Genomic DNA, 26,992 nt, shown 5'->3' on the forward strand with positions numbered 1-26,992 from the left:
TTTTAAAGAAAACTGTAGAAGGAACGTAGACTTTTGAAATTTGATGTCAGGGTGAGAGTGACATGGGACATAGTGGGGACAAGACCTGAGGGACAGATACGTGAGAATAAGAAAAACAGGATATTTACTGGAAGTCTGATTTTAGATGACACAGAATGCCCTAGAAGCTAGCTTGGGTTTCTTATTAGTAGTATATATGGAATTTCAGAATTGTTCTGTTCTCCATTGCCCTGGAAAGTGTTCAAATAGTGATAACAAAGCTGCTGGGGGGTCTGGAGCACAGGCCTTATGAGGAGCAGCTGAAGGAGCTGGGAATGTTCAGTCTGGAGAAGAGGAGGCGCAGGGGAGACCTCATTGCTCTCTATAACTTCCTGAAGGGAGGTTGTAGTGAGCTGGGGGTTGGCCTCTTCTCTTGTGCCATTAGTGATAGGACTAGAGGGAATGGCTTCAGGCTGTGCCAGGGGAGGTTCAGGCTGGACATTAAGAAACACTACTTCTCTGAAAGCGTGTTCAGGCAGTGGAATGAGCTGCCAAAGGAAGTTGGTGGTGTAGTCACCGACCCTGGAGGTGTTCAAGGAACGTTTGAACATTGTGTTGAGGGCCATGGTTTAGTGATAACTATTGGTGATGGGTGGATGGTTGGACTTGATCATCTTGTAGATCTTTTTCCAACCTTGGTGATTCTGTGATTCTGTGGTTCTAGGACTGTGGGAAGACTCACCTCTGTATTGTCATTTCTGGCTTAATTTAACCTGGCTGCAAGGAATGAAATACAGAAAAGCTCTAATAATAGACGGTCCATGAATGCTGGAGGCGCATCTGTTCTTTGCTCAGCCATGTCATTGCTGCCTCCTCACTGAAAACAGTATTGTAACTTTGATGTGTACCTTCCAATCATTTGTAGATTCCTTCCTATACTCTGAACAACATCTCCGTTTGTTTCTTTGCATATTTGTTTTATAAAAAAAAATAAATAAATACAAAAAATGTTTCCTGTTATAAATTAGAAATATAAACCCTGCTCACTGTTCATCTGTAGAATCGGTTTTCTGTTTATTGTGTTTCTCTGCAAGTTCACGTCTTCTGCTTAATTTTTAAGGTTCAACTGCTAAGAACAAGTAGGATGTGGCCTCCATCACCTCCTGAGCAGCAGCATCCTGTTTTAAAACCAAAAGTTTATAAACCATCTTTCTTTCTCTGAGCTCATATTTTCCAAGATTCAGGAAATGCACTTAAGCCAAATATTATTATTCCTCTGAAAAATATTAGAATTACAGGTGAAAACAAGAACCACTAGTGTTCCTTTATATGATAGCTGCACTGCAACTAAGGTGTGGGGTGCGCACACATTTTTGTTGAGCTTATGCATTTATGGAAAATCAGCTCTTAATAACCTGTAAATGAAGTTCTTCTCTGGTAAATGATGCCTAGATTCTATCTGTCTGTCTTACAGAAATAAACAAAGCAACAACTAAATCAGACAAACATAAAACTCCAAACTATAGGAGAATTGGTGCTAAAACACACATTTGTAACATTCCTTTTATTGTTATTTCTACACCAAACACAATAAATTCTTAGAGAGTTTATGACTTTGTTTAGTTGTGTAGGTGATGCAGGAACTACTCACCATGAAAAAAGAAAACAATGTAACTGAGAGAAGGAATCAAGAACTTCTGGTATTTAAAATCTTCCAAAATCTCTATGAATTTAACAGGCAAGATATTTCTGCATGGTTCTAACACTTCTGCTACTTCATTTAGCCTCTGGAAAGGGTCAAATCTTCCCTCTTGTTTTCTCTCACAGCTGCAAAGATTACAGGATTTTCAGTTGTCTCATCCAAGGCCACCAAGATGATGATGGGCCTGGAGCATTTCCTGCATGATGAAAGGCTGAGAGATCTGGGGTAGTTCAGCCTGGAGATGACTGAGGGGGGATTCTCATTATTGTTTATAAATATCTACTCCTATCTACAGGGTAGGAGTCAGGTGCATGGGGCCAGGCTCTTTTCCATGCTATGCAGGAGCAATGGGCACGAACTGGAAGACAGAAATTTCCATCTGAACATGAGGAAATCAACACTGCAGACAGGCTTTCAAGGCATCCCTTACTCTTTCTGCTGTGAGAGTGACTGAGCACTGGAGCCAGTCACTCAGAAAGGCTGTGGAGCCTTCCTCTCAGGAGATCTTCAAACATTATCTGGAAATGGTCCTGGGCAACCAGCTTTAGGTGTCTGTCTTTGAGCAAGCGATTGCACCAGGTGGCCTCAGCATCCTGTGGAAAGGACGAGGTGTAGTCGGGATTCCAGGTTAGCAGCTGCCAGGACTGCACACTGGCCATTAATCTTCACCCAAATTCACAGTATTTTAGAAAGCTGAATATCCTGAAAGAGACTTCCTACCTGTAACACAGATTATGCTTTTAGCAGTTTTAGCCCTTAAGTGTACTTTTCTCTCACGCTATTTTACCCTTTTCATTCAGGCAATATTCAAGAATGCAACATCCCCAGGAGGGAGGCAACACCTTCTAAAGGGAAGGCAAGGCAAAATAATGTATCCAAACCAGATAAAAGATGGGTGTTTAAGCAAGGCTCTGAAAAAACTCACTGAATTCTGGTTTCAGTGCTGTCTGGATCCAATTATTGGTGGAGATGGTTCAACATATACATACCCAGAGGAAGACAAAGACAACAAACAAGGCCAAATGCTGTTCAGTTGATTTATTACAAGTTCTAAGCAACTAAGGGATTTGAGGAAGATGGGAAAGTTGGCAATAGTAAAGAGGGAAATTCTAGTGAACTGTTTTCAGAGCAGGGATAATCACCACCGAGGATCCGGCGATGTCTCGCTGGTCCACAGGGAGGCAGCAAGTCGGTCACTGATGTCTCGACCTGCACGGCTGAAATTCTGCAGTGGGGATACCTGTTCGTCTTTGGAATCCTTCAGGTTGTCAGGGACACTCCTGCTTACCCCTATTATCAGGGGACACAGGTCCCGTCCAATATGGAGATGGTAGCTGTCAGGGTACACGCATTTTATTCATCAGGAGAAACAGCACATCCATCCTCTTACTGCTGTGCTCGTGGTAACTAGCCATTAACTCCAAAAGCTTGTCAGGATGTTATGTCTTGGACAGGTGTCACTGAACAAGTTTGATGGCCATTGTGATGTCACTGGCAACATCACGCCTACGTGCGGAGCAGTGACAGACGCAGCACGTCACTAAGGTGGATTGTGACGTCCTGGCCCTCACTGCTTGTAGCCGGGACACAGAGTCTCTCTCTCAGTCTGGCTTGTGCCTGAACTCCAGCCGAGCGTGTCTGTGAGGTTTGGAGCGAGCGGCAAAGCTTGCCTTGGTGCTGGTCTCGTGTTCTGGGAGCTGCCGACAGCCGCTCTCAGTGCTCGTCCCCAGAGCCACCGGAGCTTCTTCCCCGACCTGTCTGGCTCAGGCAGCCGGGGCACTCAGAAGACCCCAGCAGCAAAGGGAGCCGGTAAGGGGACACCTCACCCTGGGCAGATGGGAGGGAGGGAATTGGGCACTTGGCAAGGGACGTGGGCACTTGTTCCTCCCCTGCCGGGCTCTGCGAGTGACTGTGGCCTCTCTTCCTTTCCTAGTGTGACCCCTGCTGCTGCAGCAGCGGTGTGAGGAGCAGCCCCTCATCCCCTGCACTTTTTCCTGTACACCATCACAGCTGGACAGCATGGCCGCTGAGCTGGACTATCGCTGCACCATCTGCCTGGACAGCGTGACTGATGCCAGCTTTGTCATGCCGTGCATGCACGGGTTTTGCTTTGGCTGCATCCGGCGCTGGGTCCAGAGGAGGCGCAAGTGCCCCCTGTGCAGAGGCAGGATGATGTCCATCCGGCGCTCGGTGAGTGCAGACAGCAGCTTTGAAGAGTTTGTCCTCCGTCAGAATGAGCCAAGGGGCAGAAGAGCACGACGACGACGACGGGTGCGCACTAGGGCACACATGGCAGCCCCACTCCTCCAGCCCCGATCTGTGTCCCAGCCTGTGCTGCCCCGGCTGCGGCAGGAGCTGAGGCAGCTCTCTGGGGCTCACCACGGGGCATCTGCAGTACAGCGCCTTGTCAGCTCCGGCCGGTCCTTCTTTGGCCTGGACGAGGCAGCGCTGACTGCACGGCTGCTCAGCTCCCTGCAAAGCCAGGCTGCCCGCTTTGCACGATGGCTCGCTGTCCGAGCTGCGCAGCTGTGCGGCAGGGAGCAGCAACATCAGCCTGCCCAGGATGCCTCCCATGCAACCACCGGGCAGGAGAGCAGCCCTGCAGTGGCCCAGGATGCAGATGCCTCCCCAGCACACCTTCCTGAGCCACAGCCCTCCAGCAGCATTTCGGAAGGCAATGTGGAGGAGGAGCTTCCTGGCCCCTCAACCTCTGCCCTTCCTGAGGGTCCCAGCCAGCCTCCATCCAACCCGGCTCCGGTGCACGTGGTACAGGGAGACACCCAAGAGGAGCCGGGGGAGGCAGTGCCAGGTCCCTCCAGTGCCAGCACTGGCAGGGAGCGCTCAGGCAGGGCACCTCGGCGAGCCCCGAAGAGGAGGAGGACTCACACCTCGGAGGACTCTGCACCTCCTGCCAAGAGGCCACCCCGCAGGCGGCACTAGGACACCACCCAACAGCTGGCCAGAACACGGCCGTGCCTGCAGCTGGGCCACAACCAGCCCTCAGGCCCAGCCTTACGCCTTGCTGGGCAGCCAATTCCAGCATCCCTCCACTCTTACTACAGATCTTCCCCTTGACATCCATCCTCAACCTTCCCTCCCTCAACCTAACACCATTTCCCCTTGTCCTGCTCCTATCCACCCTTTCCAAGAGTTGATTCCCCAATAAAATTCCATAAAAATTATCCGTGTTGCCACCCGTGCATCTGTCAGCGCCGCGCACAGGGCAGGTCTGACCTCTGCTGGGCCTGGAGGCCTCCCGTGCTGCTGCTATCATTCCTCTGGGACCTCCCACAGCACACTGCAAAGGGAAATGTGCAGAGCGGAGGCATTGCTTTACTTCTAAGAATGGCACGAGCTCAGTCATCTCCACCAGTCAAGTGCACCCATGTCTTTACGCTGTCCTCTGCTTACAACCCAAAGGGTTTCACTCCATTCCTACTGTAATGCGTGCGCAATGAACAACACAGGAATGCTATCACGGTAGCAAGGTCCTACTCTACAGCAAGTGAAGATACACTCAAATACAGCAGCTGTGGGCAGAGAAAGAAAGGAAAAAAATCTGCTTTCCTTTGCAAGGCTTCAGGGAGGCAGGGATCACAGAATCACAGAATCGTAGGGGTTGGAAGGGACCTCCATAAATCGAGTCCAACCCCCCTCCAAAGCAGATTCCCTACACCAAGTTGCACAGGTAGGCGTCCAGGCAGGCCTTGAGTATCTTCAGAGAAGGAGACTCCACAACCCCCCCGGGCAGCCAGTTCCAGTGCTCCGTCACCCTCACCTTAAACAAGTTCTTGTGCACATTCATGTGAATCTTCCTATGCTCCAGTTCCAGCCATTTCTCCTTGTCCTGACTCAACGACCTGCTGAAAAATGTCTGGTCTCTCCGCTTTGCCCCCCACACCTTTAGGTATTTATAGATCTGGATCAGATCCCTGCTCAGCCTTCTTTTCTCGAGGCTAAACAGATCCAGGTCACGTAGCCTTTTTTCACAGGGGAGGTGCTCCGGGCCCTTCATCTTTGTGGCCCTCCACTGGACTCTTTCCAAGAGATCCCCGTCTTTTTTGTACTGGGGAGCCCAGAACTGGACACAGTAGATGAGTAGATGACTAGATAAGCCAGATGAGGCCTTACCAGGGCAGAGTTGAGGGGGAGGATCACCTCCCTCGACCTGCTGGCCACGCTCTTTTTAATGCACCCAAGAACGCCATTGGCATTTGTGGCCACTAGGGCACACTGCTGGCTCATGGCCGTCCTGTCATCCACCAGACACCCAGATCCCTCTCTGCAGAGCTCCTCTCCAGCAGGTCTTCCCCAAACCTGTGCTGGTGCATGCAGTTATTCCTCCCTAGGCGCAAGACTCTACACTTGCTTTTGTTAAACCCCATCCGGTTTCTTCCTGCCCAGCTCTCCAGCTCATCCAGGTCTCACTGAATGGCAGCACAACCCTCAGGTGTGTCAGCCAATCCTCCCAACTTTGTATCATCAGCAAACTTGATGAGGGTGGCCACTATCCCCTCGTCAAGGTCACTGATGAAGGTGCTGAACAAGACTGGACCCAGCATATTATCCAGTATCCATACGTAGATATTACATCTGCTCAGTGTTGTCACTTCACAGTCAGCAGTGTCTGAGGCTTTGATCGAGTCTTCCCATGTCAACCCAGCCATGATAAATTTCCAGATCCATACAGCACTGGGGTGCCTTCAACAAAACCCATGTCTTTCTCAGAGGCAGCAGGACATGGACATACCTTCTCTTCCCACTTAGCCAGCACTGCTGCCCTGCCCTCTGCACACATTGGTTCCTTCCACACCAGGTCAAAGATGGCCCGTGGGTGGCTCTTACCTTGGGGATGCGGGAATGATCTACTCTGCCCGGCATGCACCAGGCCTAATCCAGGCTGTATCTCCCATCTGGATTGCAGACAGGAGTGACTCCGCCCATCCAGATGGGCTCATTGTACACTACAGAGGCAGCGAGCCTGGAGCACTTGGCTTGCAGGAAAGCCTTGTGTAGCCAGGGCCAGTTCAGCATGGGGCTGCTGCAGGGCAGCTCTCCTGGCCCGTGGCGGCATGGTGGCCTCTGGGCCAGGCAGATGTTGCACCTCCCAGCTGCACAGCTGCGCAGCTCAGACAACAAGCTGTCGCACAAAGCTGACGGCCTGGCTATATGGGGAGCTGAGCAGCCACACAGTCAGCGCTGCCTCGTCCAGGCCATAGAAGGACAGTCCAAAAAAGACAAGCTGGAACACTGAAAAGGCTGCCATATTATCAACCCCAAAGTGCTCACAGGAAGACATGGGTTTTGTTGAAGGCACCCCAGTGCTGCATGGATCTGGAGATGTTTGTCACAGCTGGGGCAAAGTGGGAAGACTCAGTCGATGCCTCAAGCTGCTGCAAAATGCCAACAGTGAGCAGATGTAATAGGGGGAATGGAATGGACCGAGACACTGTGGAGAACCCGGGCAACACTGTAGCAGATGATGATTGCCCGTTGTGACATCTTCTTCTTAGACCTCTTCCTCTCTGCCGTACTGTATTTCCAGAAAAAAATATTTTCTTCACAAATCCTTCTTTACATTTGTCTTGTAATTTTGGCAAATGATGTCAAAGTTCAACCTGAATTGTGCTTTGTTACATCTACCACTATTCCACTGCAACATCAAAACCAAACATTTAGAGGCAGGAATTTTTTTTTATAGAATCATAGAATCACAAAGTTGGATAGGACCAACACGATCATCTAGTCCAACCATGCACCCATTACAGTTGCTACCACAAGCCACTATGCCATATGTCATAGCTCCTCATCCAGACGCCTCTTGAACACTGCCAGGGATGGCGACTCCACCACCTCTCTGGGCAGCCATTCCAGTGCCTGACCACTCTCTGAGAGAAAAAGTTCCTTCTTATGTCCAGTCTAAACCTCATCTGATGCAACTTGTGGCCATTTCCTCGGGTCCTGTTTGTTGTCTGAGAGAAGAAGCCAAACCTCTCCTCACCATAACCTCCCTTCAGGAAGTTGGAGAGTGCAGTGAGGTCTTTCCTGTGCCTCTTCCAGACTAAAGAATTCCAGCTCCCTCGGCCACTCCTCATAAGATTAGTGCTCCAGACCCCTCACCAGTTTTGTTGCCCTTCTTTGGACACATTCCTCAATGTCTTTCTTGTAGCGAGTGCCCAAAACTGAACACAGTACATGAGGTGCAGCCTCACCAGTGCTGAGTCCAGGGGGTGATTACTCCCCTGCTCCTGTTGGCCACACAATTTCTAATGCAGGCCAAGGTGCCATTGGCCCTCTTGGCCACCTGGACACACTGTTGATTCATGTTCAGCTGAGCATCAACAAACACCCCCAGGTCCTTTTCCTCTTCACAGTCATCCAGCCACTGAGCCCCAAGCCTATAGCGCTGCGTGGGGTTATTGTGGCCAAAGTGCAGGACCAAGCACTTGGCCGTGTTGAACCTCATCCCAATCACCTCAGCCCAGCAATCCACCTTATCTAGATCCTTCTGAAGGTCCTCCCTGCCCTCGGGCATACCAACACCACCTCCCAACTTGGTGTCATCTGCAAACTCACTGATGGTACACTCAATCCCCTCGTGTAGGTTATCAATAAAGATATCAAACAAGATGGGCCCTGTCATGAGTTAGCAACACAATGCACGGTTCTTGTGCCAGGAAGATTTATTTACTTCTGTGATGAACATGATCGTAACGGTGTATCACTCACTCTCATCCTTCTAAGCAAGCCTTTTCATATTCTAAGATGTGCATTCAGTACATTTCCACTAACAATCCACTGGCTAGAAAGCAAGCAAGTTTCGATATGGATATTGGATAATAAAGTGGAAGGAGACACTGTGGAAAACCTGAGCACCATTGCTGTGGTTGGAGTGCAGCAGATGATGATGGCCCATTGTGATGTCACTGGCACCATCACGCCTACGTGAGGAGCAGTGACACACGCAGCACGTCACTAGGGTGGATTGTGACGTCCTGGCCCTCAGTGCTTGTAGCCGGGACACAGAGTCTCTCTCTCAGTCTGGCTTGTGCCTACACTCCAGCCGAGCGTGTCTGTGAGGTTTGGAGCGAGCGGCAAGTCTTGCCTTGGTGCTGGTCTCGTGTTCTGGGAGCTGCTGACAGCCGCTCTCAGTGCTCGTCCCCAGAGCCACCGGAGCTTTTTCCCCGACCTGCCTGGCTCAGGCAGCCGGGGCACCCAGAAGGCCGCAGCAGCAAAGGGAGCCGGTAAGGGGACTCCTCACCCTGGGCAGCTGGGAGGGAGGAACCTGGGCACTTGGCAAGGGACGTGGGCACATGTTCCTCCTCTGCCGGGTTCAGCGAGTGACCGTGGCCTCTCTTCCTTTCCTAGTGTGACCCCTGCTGCTGCAGCAGCGGCGTGAGGAGCAGCCCCTCATCCCCTGCACTTTCCACCATCGCAGCTGGACAGCATGGCTGCTGAGCTGGATCATCGCTGCACCATTTGCCTGGACAGCATGGACAATGCCAGCTATGTAATGCCATGCCTGCACCAGTTCTGCTTTGGCTGCATCCGGCGCTGGGCCCAGACTAGGCCCAAGTGCCCACTTTGCAATGGCAGGGTGACGTCCATCCTGCACTCTGTGCGTTCTGACAACAACTTTGAGGAGTATGTTGTCAGACAGGATGGGCCAAGGGCCAGAAGAGAACCCCAAAGCCAACCAGAGGCGATGCCAACCTGGGTGTCCATTTTCCGCCAGCACCCAGCTGTGCTCCGGCCCCTAATGCCTTGGGTGCACCAGGAGGTGAGGCAGCTCTTTGGGGCTGACGACAGGGCAGCCTTTTCAGCATTCCAGCTTGCCCTCTTTGGCTTGTCGTTATATGGCCTGGATGAAAGAGCGCTGACTGTATGGCTGCTCAGCTCCCTGCAAAGCCAGGCCGCCAGCTTTGCGAGACAGCTCGTTGTCCAAGCTGTGCGGTTGTGCAGTGCAGAGGTGCAACGTCTGCTGGGCCTGGAGGCCTCCCATGCTCCCACAGGACAGGAGGGCAGACCCGCAGCTGTCCATGGTGCAGCTACACCATCAACAGGAACTGTTGACGACAGTCTACAGCCATCCAGGAGCACCAGGGAAGCAAACACGGAAGGGGAGCTTCCTGGCCCCTCATCCTCTGCCCTTCGTGAGGGTCCCAGCCAGCCTCCATCTAGCCTGGCTCTGGTGCACAGAGTCCAAGAAGCAGCCCAGGAAGAGCCGGGGGAGGCAGTGCCAGGTCCCTCCAGTGCCAGCACAAGCAGGGAGCGCTCTGGCAGGGCGCCACGGCGAGCCCCGAAGAGGAGGAGGGCCCACACTGCTGAGGACACTGCACCTCCTGCCAAGAGGCCACCCCGCAGGCGGCGCTAGGACAGTGCCCCAGCAGCTGGCCAGAACACAGGCCACAAGCAGCCCTCAGGGGCTCGGACTGCAGCAGACCACAGAGTCGCTGAATGGCCCAGGTTGGAAGGGGCCTCAAACATCACCAGTCTTCATGCCTCCCTGCCACAGGAAGGGCCACCAACCTCCATATTTATTACACCAGGCTGCCCAGGGCCCCATCCACCTGGCCTTGAACACCACCAGGACGAGGCATCCACAGCCTCTCTGGGCAGCCAATTCCAGCACATCTCCACTCTTACTACAGATCTTCCCCTTGACATCCATCCTCAACCTTCCCTCCCTCAACCTAACACCATTTCCCCTTGTCCTGCTCCTATCCACCCTTTCCAAGAGTTGATTCCCCAATAAAATTCCATAAAAATTATCCGTGTTGCCACCCGTGCATCTGTCAGCGCCGCACACAGGGCAGGTCTGACCTCTGCTAGGCCTGGAGGCCTCCCTTGCTGCTGCTATCGTTTCTTTGGGACCTCCCACAGCACACTGCAAAGGCAAATGTGCAGAGGGGAGGCATTGCATTACTTCTAAGAATGGCACGAGCTCAGCCATCTCCACCAGTCAAGTGCACCCGTGTCTTTACGCTGTCCTCTGCTTGCAAGACAAAAGGTTTCACTCCATTCCTACTATAATGCGTGCGCAATGAACTACGCAGGAATGCTATCACGGTAGCAAGGTCCTACTCTACAGCAAGTGAAGATACACTCAAATACAGCAGCTGTGGGCAGAGAAAGAAAGGAAAAAAATCTGCTTTCCTTTGCAAGGCTTCAGGGAGGCAGGGATCACAGAATCACAGAATCGTAGGGGTTGGAAGGGACCTCCATAAATCGAGTCCAACCCCCCTCCAAAGCAGATTCCCTACACCAAGTTGCACAGGTAGGCGTCCAGGCAGGCCTTGAGTATCTTCAGAGAAGGAGACTCCACAACCCCCCCGGGCAGCCAGTTCCAGTGCTCCGTCACCCTCACCTTAAACAAGTTCTTGTGCACATTCATGTGAATCTTCCTATGCTCCAGTTCCAGCCATTTCTCCTTGTCCTGACTCAACGACCTGCTGAAAAATGTCTGGTCTCTCCGCTTTGCCCCCCACACCTTTAGGTATTTATAGATCTGGATCAGATCCCTGCTCAGCCTTCTTTTCTCGAGGCTAAACAGATCCAGGTCACGTAGCCTTTTTTCACAGGGGAGGTGCTCCGGGCCCTTCATCTTTGTGGCCCTCCACTGGACTCTTTCCAAGAGATCCCCGTCTTTTTTGTACTGGGGAGCCCAGAACTGGACACAGTAGATGAGTAGATGACTAGATAAGCCAGATGAGGCCTTACCAGGGCAGAGTTGAGGGGGAGGATCACCTCCCTCGACCTGCTGGCCACGCTCTTTTTAATGCACCCAAGAACGCCATTGGCATTTGTGGCCACTAGGGCACACTGCTGGCTCATGGCCGTCCTGTCATCCACCAGACACCCAGATCCCTCTCTGCAGAGCTCCTCTCCAGCAGGTCTTCCCCAAACCTGTGCTGGTGCATGCAGTTATTCCTCCCTAGGCGCAAGACTCTACACTTGCTTTTGTTAAACCCCATCCGGTTTCTTCCTGCCCAGCTCTCCAGCTCATCCAGGTCTCACTGAATGGCAGCACAACCCTCAGGTGTGTCAGCCAATCCTCCCAACTTTGTATCATCAGCAAACTTGATGAGGGTGGCCACTATCCCCTCGTCAAGGTCACTGATGAAGGTGCTGAACAAGACTGGACCCAGCATATTATCCAGTATCCATATGTAGATATTACATCTGCTCAGTGTTGTCACTTCACAGTCAGCAGTGTCTGAGGCTTTGATCGAGTCTTCCCATGTCAACCCAGCCATGATAAATTTCCAGATCCATACAGCACTGGGGTGCCTTCAACAAAACCCATGTCTTTCTCAGAGGCAGCAGGACATGGACATACCTTCTCTTCCCACTTAGCCAGCACTGCTGCCCTGCCCTCTGCACACATTGGTTCCTTCCACACCAGGTCAAAGATGGCCCGTGGGTGGCTCTTACCTTGGGGATGCGGGAATGATCTACTCTGCCCGGCATGCACCAGGCCTAATCCAGGCTGTATCTCCCATCTGGATTGCAGACAGGAGTGACTCCGCCCATCCAGATGGGCTCATTGTACACTACAGAGGCAGCGAGCCTGGAGCACTTGGCTTGCAGGAAAGCCTTGTGTAGCCAGGGCCAGTTCAGCATGGGGCTGCTGCAGGGCAGCTCTCCTGGCCCGTGGCGGCATGGTGGCCTCTGGGCCAGGCAGATGTTGCACCTCCCAGCTGCACAGCTGCGCAGCTCAGACAACAAGCTGTCGCACAAAGCTGACGGCCTGGCTATATGGGGAGCTGAGCAGCCACACAGTCAGCGCTGCCTCGTCCAGGCCATAGAAGGACAGTCCAAAAAAGACAAGCTGGAACACTGAAAAGGCTGCCATATTATCAACCCCAAAGTGCTCACAGGAAGACATGGGTTTTGTTGAAGGCACCCCAGTGCTGCATGGATCTGGAGATGTTTGTCACAGCTGGGGCAAAGTGGGAAGACTCAGTCGATGCCTCAAGCTGCTGCAAAATGCCAACAGTGAGCAGATGTAATAGGGGGAATGGAATGGACCGAGACACTGTGGAGAACCCGGGCAACACTGTAGCAGATGATGATTGCCCGTTGTGACGTCTTCTTCTTAGACCTCTTCCTCTCTGCCGTACTGTATTTCCAGAAAAAAATATTTTCTTCACAAATCCTTCTTTACATTTGTCTTGTAATTTTGGCAAATGATGTCAAAGTTCAACCTGAATTGTGCTTTGTTACATCTACCACTATTCCACTGCAACATCAAAACCAAACATTTAGAGGCAGGAATTTTTTTTTATAGAATCATAGAATCACAAAGTTGGATAGGACCAACACGATCATCTAGTCCAACAATGCACCCATTACCGTTGCTACCACAAGCCACTATGCCATATGTCATAGCTCCTCATCCAGACGCCTCTTGAACACTGCCAGGGATGGCGACTCCACCACCTCTCTGGGCAGCCATTCCAGTGCCTGACCACTCTCTGAGAGAAAAAGTTCCTTCTTATGTCCAGTCTAAACCTCATCTGATGCAACTTGTGGCCATTTCCTCGGGTCCTGTTTGTTGTCTGAGAGAAGAAGCCAAACCTCTCCTCACCATAACCTCCCTTCAGGAAGTTGGAGAGTGCAGTGAGGTCTTTCCTGTGCCTCTTCCAGACTAAAGAATTCCAGCTCCCTCGGCCACTCCTCATAAGATTAGTGCTCCAGACCCCTCACCAGTTTTGTTGCCCTTCTTTGGACACATTCCTCAATGTCTTTCTTGTAGCGAGTGCCCAAAACTGAACACAGTACATGAGGTGCAGCCTCACCAGTGCTGAGTCCAGGGGGTGATTACTCCCCTGCTCCTGTTGGCCACACAATTTCTAATGCAGGCCAAGGTGCCATTGGCCCTCTTGGCCACCTGGACACACTGTTGATTCATGTTCAGCTGAGCATCAACAAACACCCCCAGGTCCTTTTCCTCTTCACAGTCATCCAGCCACTGAGCCCCAAGCCTATAGCGCTGCGTGGGGTTATTGTGGCCAAAGTGCAGGACCAAGCACTTGGCCGTGTTGAACCTCATCCCAATCACCTCAGCCCAGCAATCCACCTTATCTAGATCCTTCTGAAGGTCCTCCCTGCCCTCGGGCATACCAACACCACCTCCCAACTTGGTGTCATCTGCAAACTCACTGATGGTACACTCAATCCCCTCGTGTAGGTTATCAATAAAGATATCAAACAAGATGGGCCCTGTCATGAGTTAGCAACACAATGCACGGTTCTTGTGCCAGGAAGATTTATTTACTTCTGTGATGAACATGATCGTAACGGTGTATCACTCACTCTCATCCTTCTAAGCAAGCCTTTTCATATTCTAAGATGTGCATTCAGTACATTTCCACTAACAATCCAGTGGCTAGAAAGCAAGCAAGTTTCGATATGGATATTGGATAATAAAGTGGAAGGAGACACTGTGGAAAACCTGAGCACCATTGCTGTGGTTGGAGTGCAGCAGATGATGATGGCCCATTGTGATGTCACTGGCACCATCACGCCTACGTGAGGAGCAGTGACACACGCAGCACGTCACTAGGGTGGATTGTGACGTCCTGGCCCTCAGTGCTTGTAGCCGGGACACAGAGTCTCTCTCTCAGTCTGGCTTGTGCCTACACTCCAGCCGAGCGTGTCTGTGAGGTTTGGAGCGAGCGGCAAGTCTTGCCTTGGTGCTGGTCTCGTGTTCTGGGAGCTGCTGACAGCCGCTCTCAGTGCTCGTCCCCAGAGCCACCGGAGCTTTTTCCCCGACCTGCCTGGCTCAGGCAGCCGGGGCACCCAGAAGGCCGCAGCAGCAAAGGGAGCCGGTAAGGGGACTCCTCACCCTGGGCAGCTGGGAGGGAGGGACCTGGGCACTTGGCAAGGGACGTGGGCACATGTTCCTCCTCTGCCGGGTTCAGCGAGTGACCGTGGCCTCTCTTCCTTTCCTAGTGTGACCCCTGCTGCTGCAGCAGCGGCGTGAGGAGCAGCCCCTCATCCCCTGCACTTTCCACCATCGCAGCTGGACAGCATGGCTGCTGAGCTGGATCATCGCTGCACCATTTGCCTGGACAGCATGGACAATGCCAGCTATGTAATGCCATGCCTGCACCAGTTCTGCTTTGGCTGCATCCGGCGCTGGGCCCAGACTAGGCCCAAGTGCCCACTTTGCAATGGCAGGGTGACGTCCATACTGCACTCTGTGCGTTCTGACAACAACTTTGAGGAGTATGTTGTCAGACAGGATGGGCCAAGGGCCAGAAGAGCACCCCAAAGCCAACCAGAGGCGATGCCAACCTGGGTGTCCATTTTCCGCCAGCACCCAGCTGTGCTCCGGCCCCTAATGCCTTGGGTGCACCAGGAGGTGAGGCAGCTCTTTGGGGCTGACGACAGGGCAGCCTTTTCAGCATTCCAGCTTGCCCTCTTTGGCTTGTCGTTATATGGCCTGGATGAAAGAGCGCTGACTGTATGGCTGCTCAGCTCCCTGCAAAGCCAGGCCGCCAGCTTTGCGAGACAGCTCGTTGTCCAAGCTGTGCGGTTGTGCAGTGCAGAGGTGCAACGTCTGCTGGGCCTGGAGGCCTCCCATGCTCCCACAGGACAGGAGGGCAGACCCGCAGCTGTCCATGGTGCAGCTACACCATCAACAGGAACTGTTGACGACAGTCTACAGCCATCCAGGAGCACCAGGGAAGCAAACACGGAAGGGGAGCTTCCTGGCCCCTCATCCTCTGCCCTTCGTGAGGGTCCCAGCCAGCCTCCATCTAGCCTGGCTCTGGTGCACAGAGTCCAAGAAGCAGCCCAGGAAGAGCCGGGGGAGGCAGTGCCAGGTCCCTCCAGTGCCAGCACAAGCAGGGAGCGCTCTGGCAGGGCGCCACGGCGAGCCCCGAAGAGGAGGAGGGCCCACACTGCTGAGGACCCTGCACCTCCTGCCAAGAGGCCACCCCGCAGGCGGCGCTAGGACAGTGCCCCAGCAGCTGGCCAGAACACGGGCCACAAGCAGCCCTCAGGGGCTCGGACTGCAGCAGACCACAGAGTCGCTGAATGGCCCAGGTTGGAAGGGGCCTCAAACATCACCAGTCTTCATGCCTCCCTGCCACAGGAAGGGCCACCAACCTCCATATTTATTACACCAGGCTGCCCAGGGCCCCATCCACCTGGCCTTGAACACCACCAGGACGAGGCATCCACAGCCTCTCTGGGCAGCCAATTCCAGCACATCTCCACTCTTACTACAGATCTTCCCCTTGACATCCATCCTCAACCTTCCCTCCCTCAACCTAACACCATTTCCCCTTGTCCTGCTCCTATCCACCCTTTCCAAGAGTTGATTCCCCAATAAAATTCCATAAAAATTATCCGTGTTGCCACCCGTGCATCTGTCAGCGCCGCACACAGGGCAGGTCTGACCTCTGCTGGGCCTGGAGGCCTCCCTTGCTGCTGCTATCGTTCCTTTGGGACCTCCCACAGCACACTGCAAAGGCAAATGTGCAGAGGGGAGGCATTGCATTACTTCTAAGAATGGCACGAGCTCAGCCATCTCCACCAGTCAAGTGCACCCGTGTCTTTACGCTGTCCTCTGCTTGCAAGACAAAAGGTTTCACTCCATTCCTACTATAATGTGTGCGCAATGAACTACGCAGGAATGCTATCACAGTAGCAAGGTCCTACTCTACAGCAAGTGGGGATACACTCAAATACAGCAGCTGTGGACAGAGAAAGAAAGGAAAAAATCTGCTTTACTTGCTAGGCTTCAGGGAGGCAGGGATCACAGCGTTACACTATCAGAAATACACGAATTTCCTTCTGAACAAGCACAGGTTGCTTCACTTGCCTTTTCTATCTCATGCTGTTTTGCAGGGCTTAAGCTCAGCCAGATTGGTTGTTTCATTTGACAAATAGTACTCATCCCTTCTCTGCTGCAAAAGTGTTGGATCTACTAAATATTTGCCAATATGTGGATGGAGCAGACCCTTCAATCCTGACGACAGAAGTCAAACTTCTAGCCTTTGCCCAAATGAGAGATTATATCTTTGCCCAGTAAGCAGTGACTTTGTCTGCACCTAATTCATAATACTTTAGGTTCAGGCTCTTGAAGCTGCACTCCTGTAGAAGACCTGCCTGATCTTCTCATTGTTTCTGGTTGCTGCACTGTCTGGCAGCCTGGCCTGACTCTGATGCTACAGGGACAGTTGCTCCAACAGCTGCATGATGTACCTTTGTGGCACATCAGCAGAATTGCTGGGATGTGTCTGCTGTTACAGGTAGCTGCTTGCATCTCTTCACTGCAATCTGCTTTGCGAACTGCTGTGTTTCTTGTCTGCCACTCAGCTGTGCCTCTGACAGCTCTCATGCATCATCCCTAGCTGGGATTTGCTGAGCGAAACTCGAAATTGGCTGTGATACGCATCCTTGTGATGCCACCTGCTGGTAAAGAGCTGCAAGTTTACTGCAGCCTGCCCTGCATACACCGCTGCCGAAGGGACTGTCGTGCACTGTACGTCTCATATCTCAGTTCTACCCATTGCTTCACCTGAAGTTTTAGGATTTTTTATATTATTATTATTTTTATTTCTTTTCTTACATAAATCTGGCTTCTTCAGTTTCTCTTCCTTCGTTTTCTCTTCCTCCTCAGAAGATTTCAAGAGGCTGTTACAGCTTCTCTACCTCTTGTCTTGTCTCTGTATTGTCATCACTGGCATAAACTCAAATAGCTCTTCTTGTTGTCTTAAAATTCACCTCGTTCTCCAGGCAAGTTTCATGTGGTCTTAATCGCTGATGTTTCATCATGCTTGCCCCACCATTTCTTTGCTAAAGCAGCATTTTCTCCTTCCCATACCCCATCCCTCATATATCTCCATTGTCCTGCATCCTTTATTCCCTCATGTGAACGACAACTGTCCACTGATCCCTATTTTCCCTTTAGTATTGGATCTTTCTTTAGCTGCATATCTCATGAGGTATGTTCCAGTCTTTAAGATTCTTTTTCCTTAGCATATCTGAAATGAAGCATTTTCCTTCCACCGACACACTGAGTTTCTCACCCTCTGGTACCTCAGCATACTTTTTGTGGGCTTGATGTTTGCATTAATAAAAATAGAAGCTGAGCATCGCTAGGCATGGGTATGGAAGGTCTCACATACAAACAGAAGAATTAATCCAGAGCCTTCTGCTAAGTAAACTGTCTCCAGACAGACGACTTTTGTAATGAAAGTTTCTGTCCTGTTCTAGTGTAATAGTGAAACCTCTTCTTCATTTTCAGGGATGAACTATAACTTGCTGACTTATCTCTGCATGTTTTGAGGTTTTTACACTCTTTATCCTATTCCCAAGTCTTTCTAACTAAGCTGGCATTTTCAAGAAGTTGTTTTGTTGTTTTCTAGTCAGGATTGAGAGATGGAATCAGAAAAATGTGACAGAACTTCAGAAAATGGTGTCTTAACTAACAGAAATGTGTATATTTTGAGTGATTTCACCTTAGGATATTTGCCACAAATGCTTGCTAAAAAGAGTGGACCATGTTTAACTTAACTCAATTTACTTTAGATAAAATCTAATTTTTTAAAATCTTGATCTCCACTTTTACGGTGTTTGGAAACTGAGGAGCAACCTCCTCTTGAGGAAAATGAAGGGATACTACGCAGTAAGGTAGCATATGTGTTGGCAGGGAAACAGGTCAGACTCTTAGTGCTTCATGAAACCATGAATGGAAGAGCAGACACCACCTCTCTAACTGTTACTTAATCTATGCCGACATTTCAAAGGCAAGCTTCCAAAATTGCTTTTTCACCAGTGGAATTGGCCACATGTTTTTTTGATGCTGAAATTTCAGGCAATTCACAGTAGGTTTGAACAAGTAATTTAATTTCTTGAGACAGGTTTGGGCTTTTGTTTTCCTTCTCAGAAAGTTCATTATTGGCTTATCATGCTTGACACCAAGGAGAAAACAAACAAGCCATTTGTCATAATGAAAACTGAAGAGTTAACCTTTACTATAAGTTCTTATGGACATTTTAGAAACTGAGTATGTTTATGCGAGAACAAAAGACCATCCTAATAAGACTGTCCATACCGTGAGAATAAACACTTTAAGCTATTTACTCAGTTTTAAACTAAATTCCACAGTTGGTGTATTTAAAAATAGCAGTGCATATTGTATTAACAGGTAAAGTAAACAAAAAAACCAGAGCATTTAAAAGAAAATTCAACATTAAAAAACAAAACAAACAAACAAACAAACAAAAAAACAGCACTCAGCTACACGTATTTTCAAAGGACCTTTTATGATCTTTGATTTCTACTGTGCTCTGTTTTACAAAATGCATATTGTTTACTGTATTTTCACTTAAAATTTACGCTCAATTTTATTTATGTATTTATAACACTAATTCTCCTAATTGGAAAGGTTTATTTACCTCTCAGATTCTGGCTGTCATTTTTAATTCAGCACATTCCCAAGTGGAATTAGGGACATGGTGCATCGTGGAATTTGGAACAGGAAGATCTGAATGCACATCAATCAAACAGTAACACTGCTTGAAACCGTTTCGATATGTAGAGTGAATGTCTATTAAAATGGGTTATTTTTTTAAATTCAGGTCAGGCACAAATGCTTCAAAGGGGCAGTAATTTCCCTTGTATCGTACTTTAATAAAACCCTAATTTCAGCAACAACTCTTTGAATGGCAAGAAGCAAAGATGGATTTAATTAATTTTACGTGGATAACTATCTATATTACTTGCAGCAATAAAACCAGTATGTCGTAACAATGTACAGTGTTTGCATCCACTGTGAATCCCACAGATAGGTCATATTTTGAAAAAAAGTATCAGGCATTTTGTTCTTTATGTCCACTTTTAACTATGGGACAAGGAAAACACAAAGAACAGATCATTTTTCAGTGTGACTTTCAAAATCACAGGAAGCTGAGATAATTTATACTGACCTTATTTATCAACTAAATAATCCTTGTCCCTGCAAGCTAATGTAGTGTTTGTAAATATAATCATGTTACATTCAGTGTCTGTTGCCCTTCTCTGGCATTTACCAATCTGTACCTCATAAGGATATTCTAAATCCAGTGGAAACAAATTGCAATCTCTGACATAGAGAGCAACTCCCCCTCCCTTCCTACCTCACCTACCTCTCCTAAAGAGGCTATAGCCGCCGATGGCAGTATCCCAATTGTGGGAGTCATCCCACCATGTTTCTGTGATAGCAACAGTGTCATAACTTTCCCAGTGCATCACAGTTTCCAGTTCCTCCTGCTTGTTACTCAGGCTGCCTGCCATTAGTACAAAGGTACTTCAGCCAGGCTATCCATCTGGCCACCTTTATAAGGGATCCAGGATCCGCTAGAACAGCAGCATCCCCAGCATCCCCCTGCCCTACTCCCTCCCTTTGCACTCTGCCGTCATTGCCCACGGATTTTGGTACAAACCCTCGAATGACCCGTTCAACCCCTGTAGCTATTATTTTGCCCCCTTCCCCCTTCGTTCCTAGTTTAAAGACCTGTCAATGAGACCCGATAATTCTTCAGCTAATATCCTCTTACCCCTCAGGGACAGGCTGCTTGCATCAGCAGCCATCATGCCAGGTGCAGTGTAGATTGCCCCATGGTCAAAAAAGCCAAAATTCTTGTGTCTGCACCAGCTCTTAAGCCATCTATTTAAGAGTTGGGTTTTTTGCTTCCTCCCAGTACCTTTCCCTGACACCACGGGTGTAGAAGAAAAGACCACCTGCACCCCAGCTCCTTCAAGTATTTGCCCCATTCCCCTGAAGTCTTTCTTGATAGACCTCAGGCTTTCCTTATCAACTTCTTCACTGCCATACTGAATTATTAAAAGTGGGTAGTAATCTGAAGGCTGAATCAAACCAGGAATTATCTTTGAAATGTCCCTGACCCATGCCCCAGGAAGGCAGCACACCTCTCTGCGGGTAGGGTCGGGCCGGCATATAGGGCCTTCTGTTCCTCGCAGAAAGGAGTCACCTATGACAATCACCCTTCTGTCCTTACGGGTAGAAGCAGTCTTGAGGCTTGGGGGTGACTGCTTCGCCTGAGGCAACCTCATGGGTGAACCTGTCTCCACACTCTCACTCGTCCCGCCCTCAAATTCCAGGGCCTCAAACCTGTTTCGCAGAGGCACCTGGGGAGCCGAGGATGGTTGGGATGGGGGATGCCCCCTCTGCTGAGCAGGTACATGTTTCCACTCCTCCTCCCTTCTCAAGTTGCTGCTGGGGGGAAGAGAGGACAGGAGGCTCGCTGCAGCGCTGTCAGCTGGCTGGTTCCCCTTTACCACCTGTTTGTAAGGTGGCAGGGGCTGACGTGCTCCATGAGGAGCCTCGGCTGTGTGCTGAGAACCTGAGGCTGAGAGGGACTGACACCACCAGTCAGTCTCCCTCTCACACTCTTCTATATTCCTCAGCCTTTCCACTTCCTCCTTCAGGTCAACTACGAGGCTGAGCAAGTAGTTAATCTGGGCGCAGCAAACACAATCACTGCCTCCCTCAGCAAGCACTGAAAGGGCCAGGCTCTGGCACTCAGTACAGCCAGAGACCTGCACACCAGCATCTCGGGTTGGGGGCTCAGTCTGAGTCTTCTCAGACTTTTTGGCAGCAGAATTCCTATCAGGCATGTGCAGGACCTCAGTCTGGGTCTCTGCAGTACTCTTGGTTGCTGCCTCCCGTTTCTGAGAGCATGGGACCCTTGTCGGGGCCTCCTCAGTATTTCTGGCAGCAGCCTTCCGCCGGGGAGCACCCATGTCGGAGCAGAAGACTTATCAGCACTGAAACAGGAAGACACGAGGTGCACGGACCCGGACCCGGACCCGGACCCGGACCCGGACCCGGACCCGGACCCGGACCCGGACCCGGACCCGGACCCGGACCCCTCGTGTCCGTCTCTGGTGGCAGCGACTAGTCGCTCCCTGTGCCCGTTTAAATCTCCCTCCTTTGCCAGGCAACGCCCACGTCACGTCAGTCACGTAGCCGCTCCCGCTCAGCTGCCGGGCTTCTCCTCAGGCCGGGGGTTCCCTGCTCGAAGGAACCGCCCGAGATCCCCCTCGAACCACGCGGTCAGTCGCTGCTGATCGGTCCGGGACGGCTCCGAGTCAGGCGACTTCGGCGATCAAAAGGGCTGAATCAGAATTGAGATGAATCAGAAAGGGTCGGCTTCTTCGGTTTTCAGGCAACACACATTAGCTACCTGCACAAACAAAGCACGTGAGCTAAAAGGACAGAATGAGGGTATATATTTACATTCATTCATAAGCAGACCTTCCTGGCTAAATGCTTTGACTACATTTCCTTTCTTTTTTAATCTTTTGGGAAATGAAGACTGAGGGAAAACAATCTTTCTATTCTGCATGCAGAGACAGAAGACTGAAGCAGGAGGTTGATTCACTGAAAACCATACACCTTGCTCTAGAAAATACAATCACATCAGAGAGAGAAAGAGAAAATGGGTCAGAAGATCTGGTTAGAAGAAAGTGGAATACAGCAGAGATCACTGGTATGTAGCGTGGTGCCTGCAGTTCTGACCATCTCAGTAGGGTGCTGGAAGGTGCTGGCAGGGTCACTGGGTAGCAATGCACCTGGCCTGCTGACAGGTGCTACTCCTGAATTGATGAGAAACAGGATGGCTGAGGTTGGAAGGAACCTCTGGAGGTCACTTAGTCTGCGACTCCTGCTTCAGCAGGGACACCCAGAGCAGGCTGCCCATGTCCAGGTGCCTTTTGAAGATCTCCAAGAAGGAGATGTCAGGGTGAGAGTGACATGGGACATAGTGGGGACAAGACCTGTGGGACAGATACGTGAGAATAAGAAAAACAGGATGTTTACTGGAAGTCTGATTCTAGAAGACATATAATGCCCTAGAAGCTAGCTTGGATTTCTTATTAGTAGTATATATGGAATTTCAGAATTGTTCTGTTATCCATTGCCCTGGAAAGTGTTCAAATAGCGATAACAAAGCTGCTGGGGGTCTGGAGCACAGGCCTTATGAGGAGCAGCTGAAGGAGCTGGGAATGTTCAGTCTGGAGAAGAGGCTCATGGGAGACCTTATTGCTCTCTATAACTTCCTGAAGGGAGGTTGTAGTGAGCTGGTGGTTGGCCTCTTCTATTGTGCAATTAGTGATAGGACTAGAGGGAATGGCTTCAGGCTTTGCCAGGGGAGATTCAGGCTGGACATTAAGAAATACTACCTCTCTGAAAGCGTGGTCAGGCAGTGGAATGAGCTAACAAGGAGGTGGTGGAGTCACCAACCCTGGAGGTGTTCAAGGAACGTTTGAACGTTGTGTTGAGGGCCATGGTTTAGTGAGAACTATTGGTGATGGGTGGATGGTTGGACTAGATCATCTTGTAGATCTTTGTCCAACCTTGGTGATTCTGTGATTCTGTGGTTCTAGGACTGTGGGAAAACTCACCTCTGTATTGTCATTTCTGGCTTAATTTAACTTGGCTGCAAGGAATTAAATACAGAAAAGCTCTAATAATAGATGGTCCATGAATGCTGGAGGCGCATTTGTTCTTTGCTCAGCCATGTCATTGCTGCCTCCTCACTTAAAACAGTATTGTAACTTTGATGTGTACCTTCCCATCAGTTGTAGATTCCTTCCTATACTCTGAACAACATCTCCGTTTGTTTCTTTGCATATTTGTCTTACAAAAAAAAATAAACAAACAAACAAACAAATAAAACATTTTCTGTTATAAATTAGAATTTAAACCCTGCTCACTGTTCATCTGTAGAATCGGTTTTCTGTTTATTGTGTTTCTCTGCAAGTTCACGTCTTCTGCTTAATTTTTAAGGTTCAACTGCTAAGAACAAGTAGGATGTGGCCTCCATCACCTCCTGAGCAGCAGCATCCTGCTTTAAAGCCAAAAGTTTATAAACCAACTTTCTCTCTCTGAGCTCATATTTTCGAAGATTCAAGAGATGCAGTTAAACCTAATATTATTATTCCTCTGAAAAATATTAGAATTACAGGTGAAAACAAGAACCACTAGTGTTCCTTTGTATGATAGCCGTGCTGCAACTAAGGTGTGGTGTGTGAACACATTTTTGTTGAGCTTATGCATTTATGGAAAATCAGCTCTTAATAACCTGTAAATGAAGTTCTTCTCTGGTAAATGATGCCTAGATTCTATCTGTCTGTCTCACAGAAATAAACAACCCAACAACTAAATCAGACAAACATGAAACTCCAAACCATAGGAAAATCGGTGCTAAAACACACATTTGTAACACTCCTTTTATTGTTATTTCTACACCAAACACAATAAATTCTTAGAGAGTTTATGACTTTGTTTAGTTGTGTAGGTGATGCAGGAACTACTCACCATGAAAAAAGTAAACAATGTAACTGAGAGAAGGAATCAAGAACTTCTGGTATTTAAAATCTTCCAAAATCTCTATGAATTTAACAGGCAAGATATTTCTGCATGGTTCTAACACTTCTGCTACTTCATTTAGCCTCTGGAAAGGGTCAAATCTTCCCTCTTGTTTTCTCTCACAGCTGCAAAGATTACAGGATTTTCAGTTGTCTCATCCAAGGCCACCAAGATGATGATGGGCCTGGAGCATTTCCTGCATGATGAAAGGCTGAGAGATCTGGGGTAGTTCAGCCTGGAGATGACTGAGGGGGGATTCTCATTATTGTTTATAAATATCTACTCCTATCTACAGGGTAGGAGTCAGGTGCATGGGGCCAGGCTCTTTTCCATGCTATGCAGGAGCAATGGGCACGAACTGGAAGACAGAAATTTCCATCTGAACATGAGGAAATCAACACTGCAGACAGGCTTTCAAGGCATCCCTTACTCTTTCTGCTGTGAGAGTGACTGAGCACTGGAGCCAGTCACTCAGAAAGGCTGTGGAGCCTTCCTCTCTGGAGATCTTCAAACATTATCTGGAAATGGTCCTGGGCAACCAGCTTTAGGTGTCTGTCTTTGAGCAAGCGATTGCACCAGGTGGCCTCAGCATCCTGTGGAAAGGACGAGGTGTAGTCGGGATTCCAGGTTAGCAGCTGCCAGGACTGCACACTGGCCATTAATCTTCACCCAAATTCACAGTATTTTAGAAAGCTGAATATCCTGAAAGAGACTTCCTACCTGTAACACAGATTATGCTTTTAGCAGTTTTAGACCTTAAGTGTATTTTTCTCTCACGTTATTTTACCCTTTTCATTCAGGCAATATTCAAGAATGCAGCATCCCCAGGAGGGAGGCAACACCTTCTAAAGGGAAGGCAAGGCAAAATAATGTATCCAAACCAGATAAAAGATGGGTGTTTAAGCAAGGCTCTGAAAAAACTCACTGAATTCTGGTTTCGGTGCTGTCTGGATCCAATTATTGGAGGAGATGGTTCAACATATACATACCCAGAGGAAGATAAAGACAACAAACAAGGCCAAATGCTGTTCAGTTGATTTATTACAAGTTCTAAGCAACTAAGGGATTTGAGGAAGATGGGAAAGTTGGCAATAGTAAAGAGGGAAATTCTAGTGAACTGTTTTCGGAGCAGGGATAATCACCACCGAGGATCCGGCGATGTCTCGCTGGTCCACAGGGAGGCAGCAAGTCGGTCACTGATGTCTCAACCTGCACGGCTGAAATTCTGCAGTGGGGATATCTGCTCGTCTTTGGAATCCTTCAGGTTGTCAGGGACACTCCTGCTTACCCCTATTATCAGGGGACACAGGTCCCGTCCAATATGGAGATGGTAGCTGTCAGGGTACACGCATTTTATTCATCAGGAGAAACAGCACATCCATCCTCTTACTCTCTCTCAGTCTGGCTTGTGCCTGAACTCCAGCCGAGCGTGTCTGTGAGGTTTGGAGTGAGCGGCAAGTCTTGCCTTGGTGCTGCTCTCGTGCTCTGGGAGCTGCTGACAGCCGCTCTCAGTGCTCGTCCCCAGAGCCACTGGAGCTTCTTCCCTGACCTGTCTGGCTCAGGCAGCCGGGGCACCCAGAAGGCCGCAGCAGCAAAGGGAACCGGTAAGGGGACACCTCACCCTGGGCAGCTGGCAGGGTTTCCTTGGCAAGGGACGTGGGCACTTGTTCCTCCCCTGCCGGGCTCAGCAAGTGACCGTGGCCTTTCTTCCTTTCCTAGTGTGACCCCTGCTGCTGCAGCATCGTGGCGAGGAGAAGCCCATCATCGCCTGAGCTCTCCTGTCCTCCATCACAGCAGAAAGGCATGGCCACTGCGATGGACTATCGCTGCATTATCTGCCTGGACAGCGTGACTGATGCCAGCTTTGTCATGCCGTGCATGCGTTGGTTTTGCTTTGGCTGCATCCGGCGCTGGGTCCAGAGGAGGCGCAAGTGCCCCCTGTGCAGAGGCAGGATGATGTCCATCCGGCACTCGGTGAGTGCAGACAGCAGCTTTGAAGAATTTGTCCTCCGTCAGAATGAGCCAAGGGGCAGAAGAGCACGACGACGACGCCAGGTGCGCAGTAGGGCACACATGGCAGCCCCACTCCTCCAGCCCCGATCTGTGTCCCAGCCCGTGCTGCCCCGGCTGCGGCAGGAGCTGAGGCAGCTCTCTGGGGCTCACCACGGGGCATCTGCAGTACAGTGCCTTGTCAGCTCCGGCCTGTCCTTCTTTGGCCTGGACGAGGCAGCGCTGACTGCACGGCTGCTCAGCTCCCTGCAAAGCCAGGCTGCCCGCTTTGCACGATGGCTCGCTGTCCGAGCTGCGCAGCTGTGCGGCAGGGAGCAGCAAAATCTGCCTGCCCAGGATGCCTCCCATGCATCCACCAGGCAGGAGAGCAGCCCTGCAGTGGCCCAGGATGCAGACGCCTCCCCAGCACACCTTCCTGAGCCACAGCCCTCCAGCAGCACCTGGGAAGGCAATGTGGTGGAGGAGCTTCCTGGCCCCTCAACCTCTGCCCTTCGTGAAGGTCCCAGACAGCCTCCATCCAACCCGGCTCCGGTGAATGTGGTCCAAGAAGCAGCACAGGAGGAGCCGGGGGAGGCAGTGCCAGGTCCCTCCAGTGCCAGCACGGGCAGGGAGCGCTCAGGCAGGGCGCCTCGGCGAGCCCCGAAGAGGAGGAGGACTCACACCTCGGAGGACTCTGCACCTCCTGCCAAGAGGCCACCCCGCAGGCGGCACTAGGACTCCACCCAACAGCTGGCCAGAACATGGCCGTGCCTGCAGCTGGGCCACAACCAGCCCTCAGGCCCAGCCTTACGCCTTGCTGGGCAGCCAGTTCCAGCACCCCTCCACTCTTACTACAGATCTTCCCCTTGACATCCATCCTCAGCCTTCCCTCCCTCAACCTAACACCATTTCCCCTTGTCCTGCTCCTA

General features: G+C 50.4%; 3 protein-coding genes across 3 annotated transcripts; 2 read left to right on the forward strand and 1 right to left on the reverse strand.

Annotated features, from left to right (window-relative positions):
• Nucleotides 1–9,085: 9,085 nt before the first annotated feature.
• On the forward strand, nucleotides 9,086–10,055 carry LOC146753854 (uncharacterized). Its single transcript, XM_085530048.1, has one exon. The coding sequence runs from the start codon at nucleotides 9,129–9,131 to the stop codon at nucleotides 10,053–10,055; it is 927 nt and encodes a 308-aa protein (XP_085386174.1). The 5' UTR covers nucleotides 9,086–9,128.
• Nucleotides 10,056–14,674: 4,619 nt separating this feature from the next.
• LOC146753855 (uncharacterized) lies at nucleotides 14,675–15,644 on the forward strand. The gene has a single exon (XM_085530049.1). The coding sequence runs from the start codon at nucleotides 14,718–14,720 to the stop codon at nucleotides 15,642–15,644; it is 927 nt and encodes a 308-aa protein (XP_085386175.1). The 5' UTR covers nucleotides 14,675–14,717.
• A 4,538-nt stretch (nucleotides 15,645–20,182) lies between these two features.
• On the reverse strand, nucleotides 20,183–21,445 carry LOC146753856 (uncharacterized). The gene is made up of 2 exons (XM_085530050.1): nucleotides 21,000–21,445; nucleotides 20,183–20,942 (listed from the first exon to the last, which is right to left on the reverse strand). Exons 1-2 carry the CDS (start codon nucleotides 21,443–21,445, stop codon nucleotides 20,183–20,185), a joined length of 1,206 nt encoding a protein of 401 aa, XP_085386176.1.
• Nucleotides 21,446–26,992: the final 5,547 nt, after the last annotated feature.

This window comes from Coturnix japonica, chromosome Z (genome assembly GCF_054131305.1).
Source record: "Coturnix japonica strain WE chromosome Z, WE-NBRP24, whole genome shotgun sequence".
NCBI lineage: Eukaryota > Metazoa > Chordata > Aves > Galliformes > Phasianidae > Coturnix > Coturnix japonica.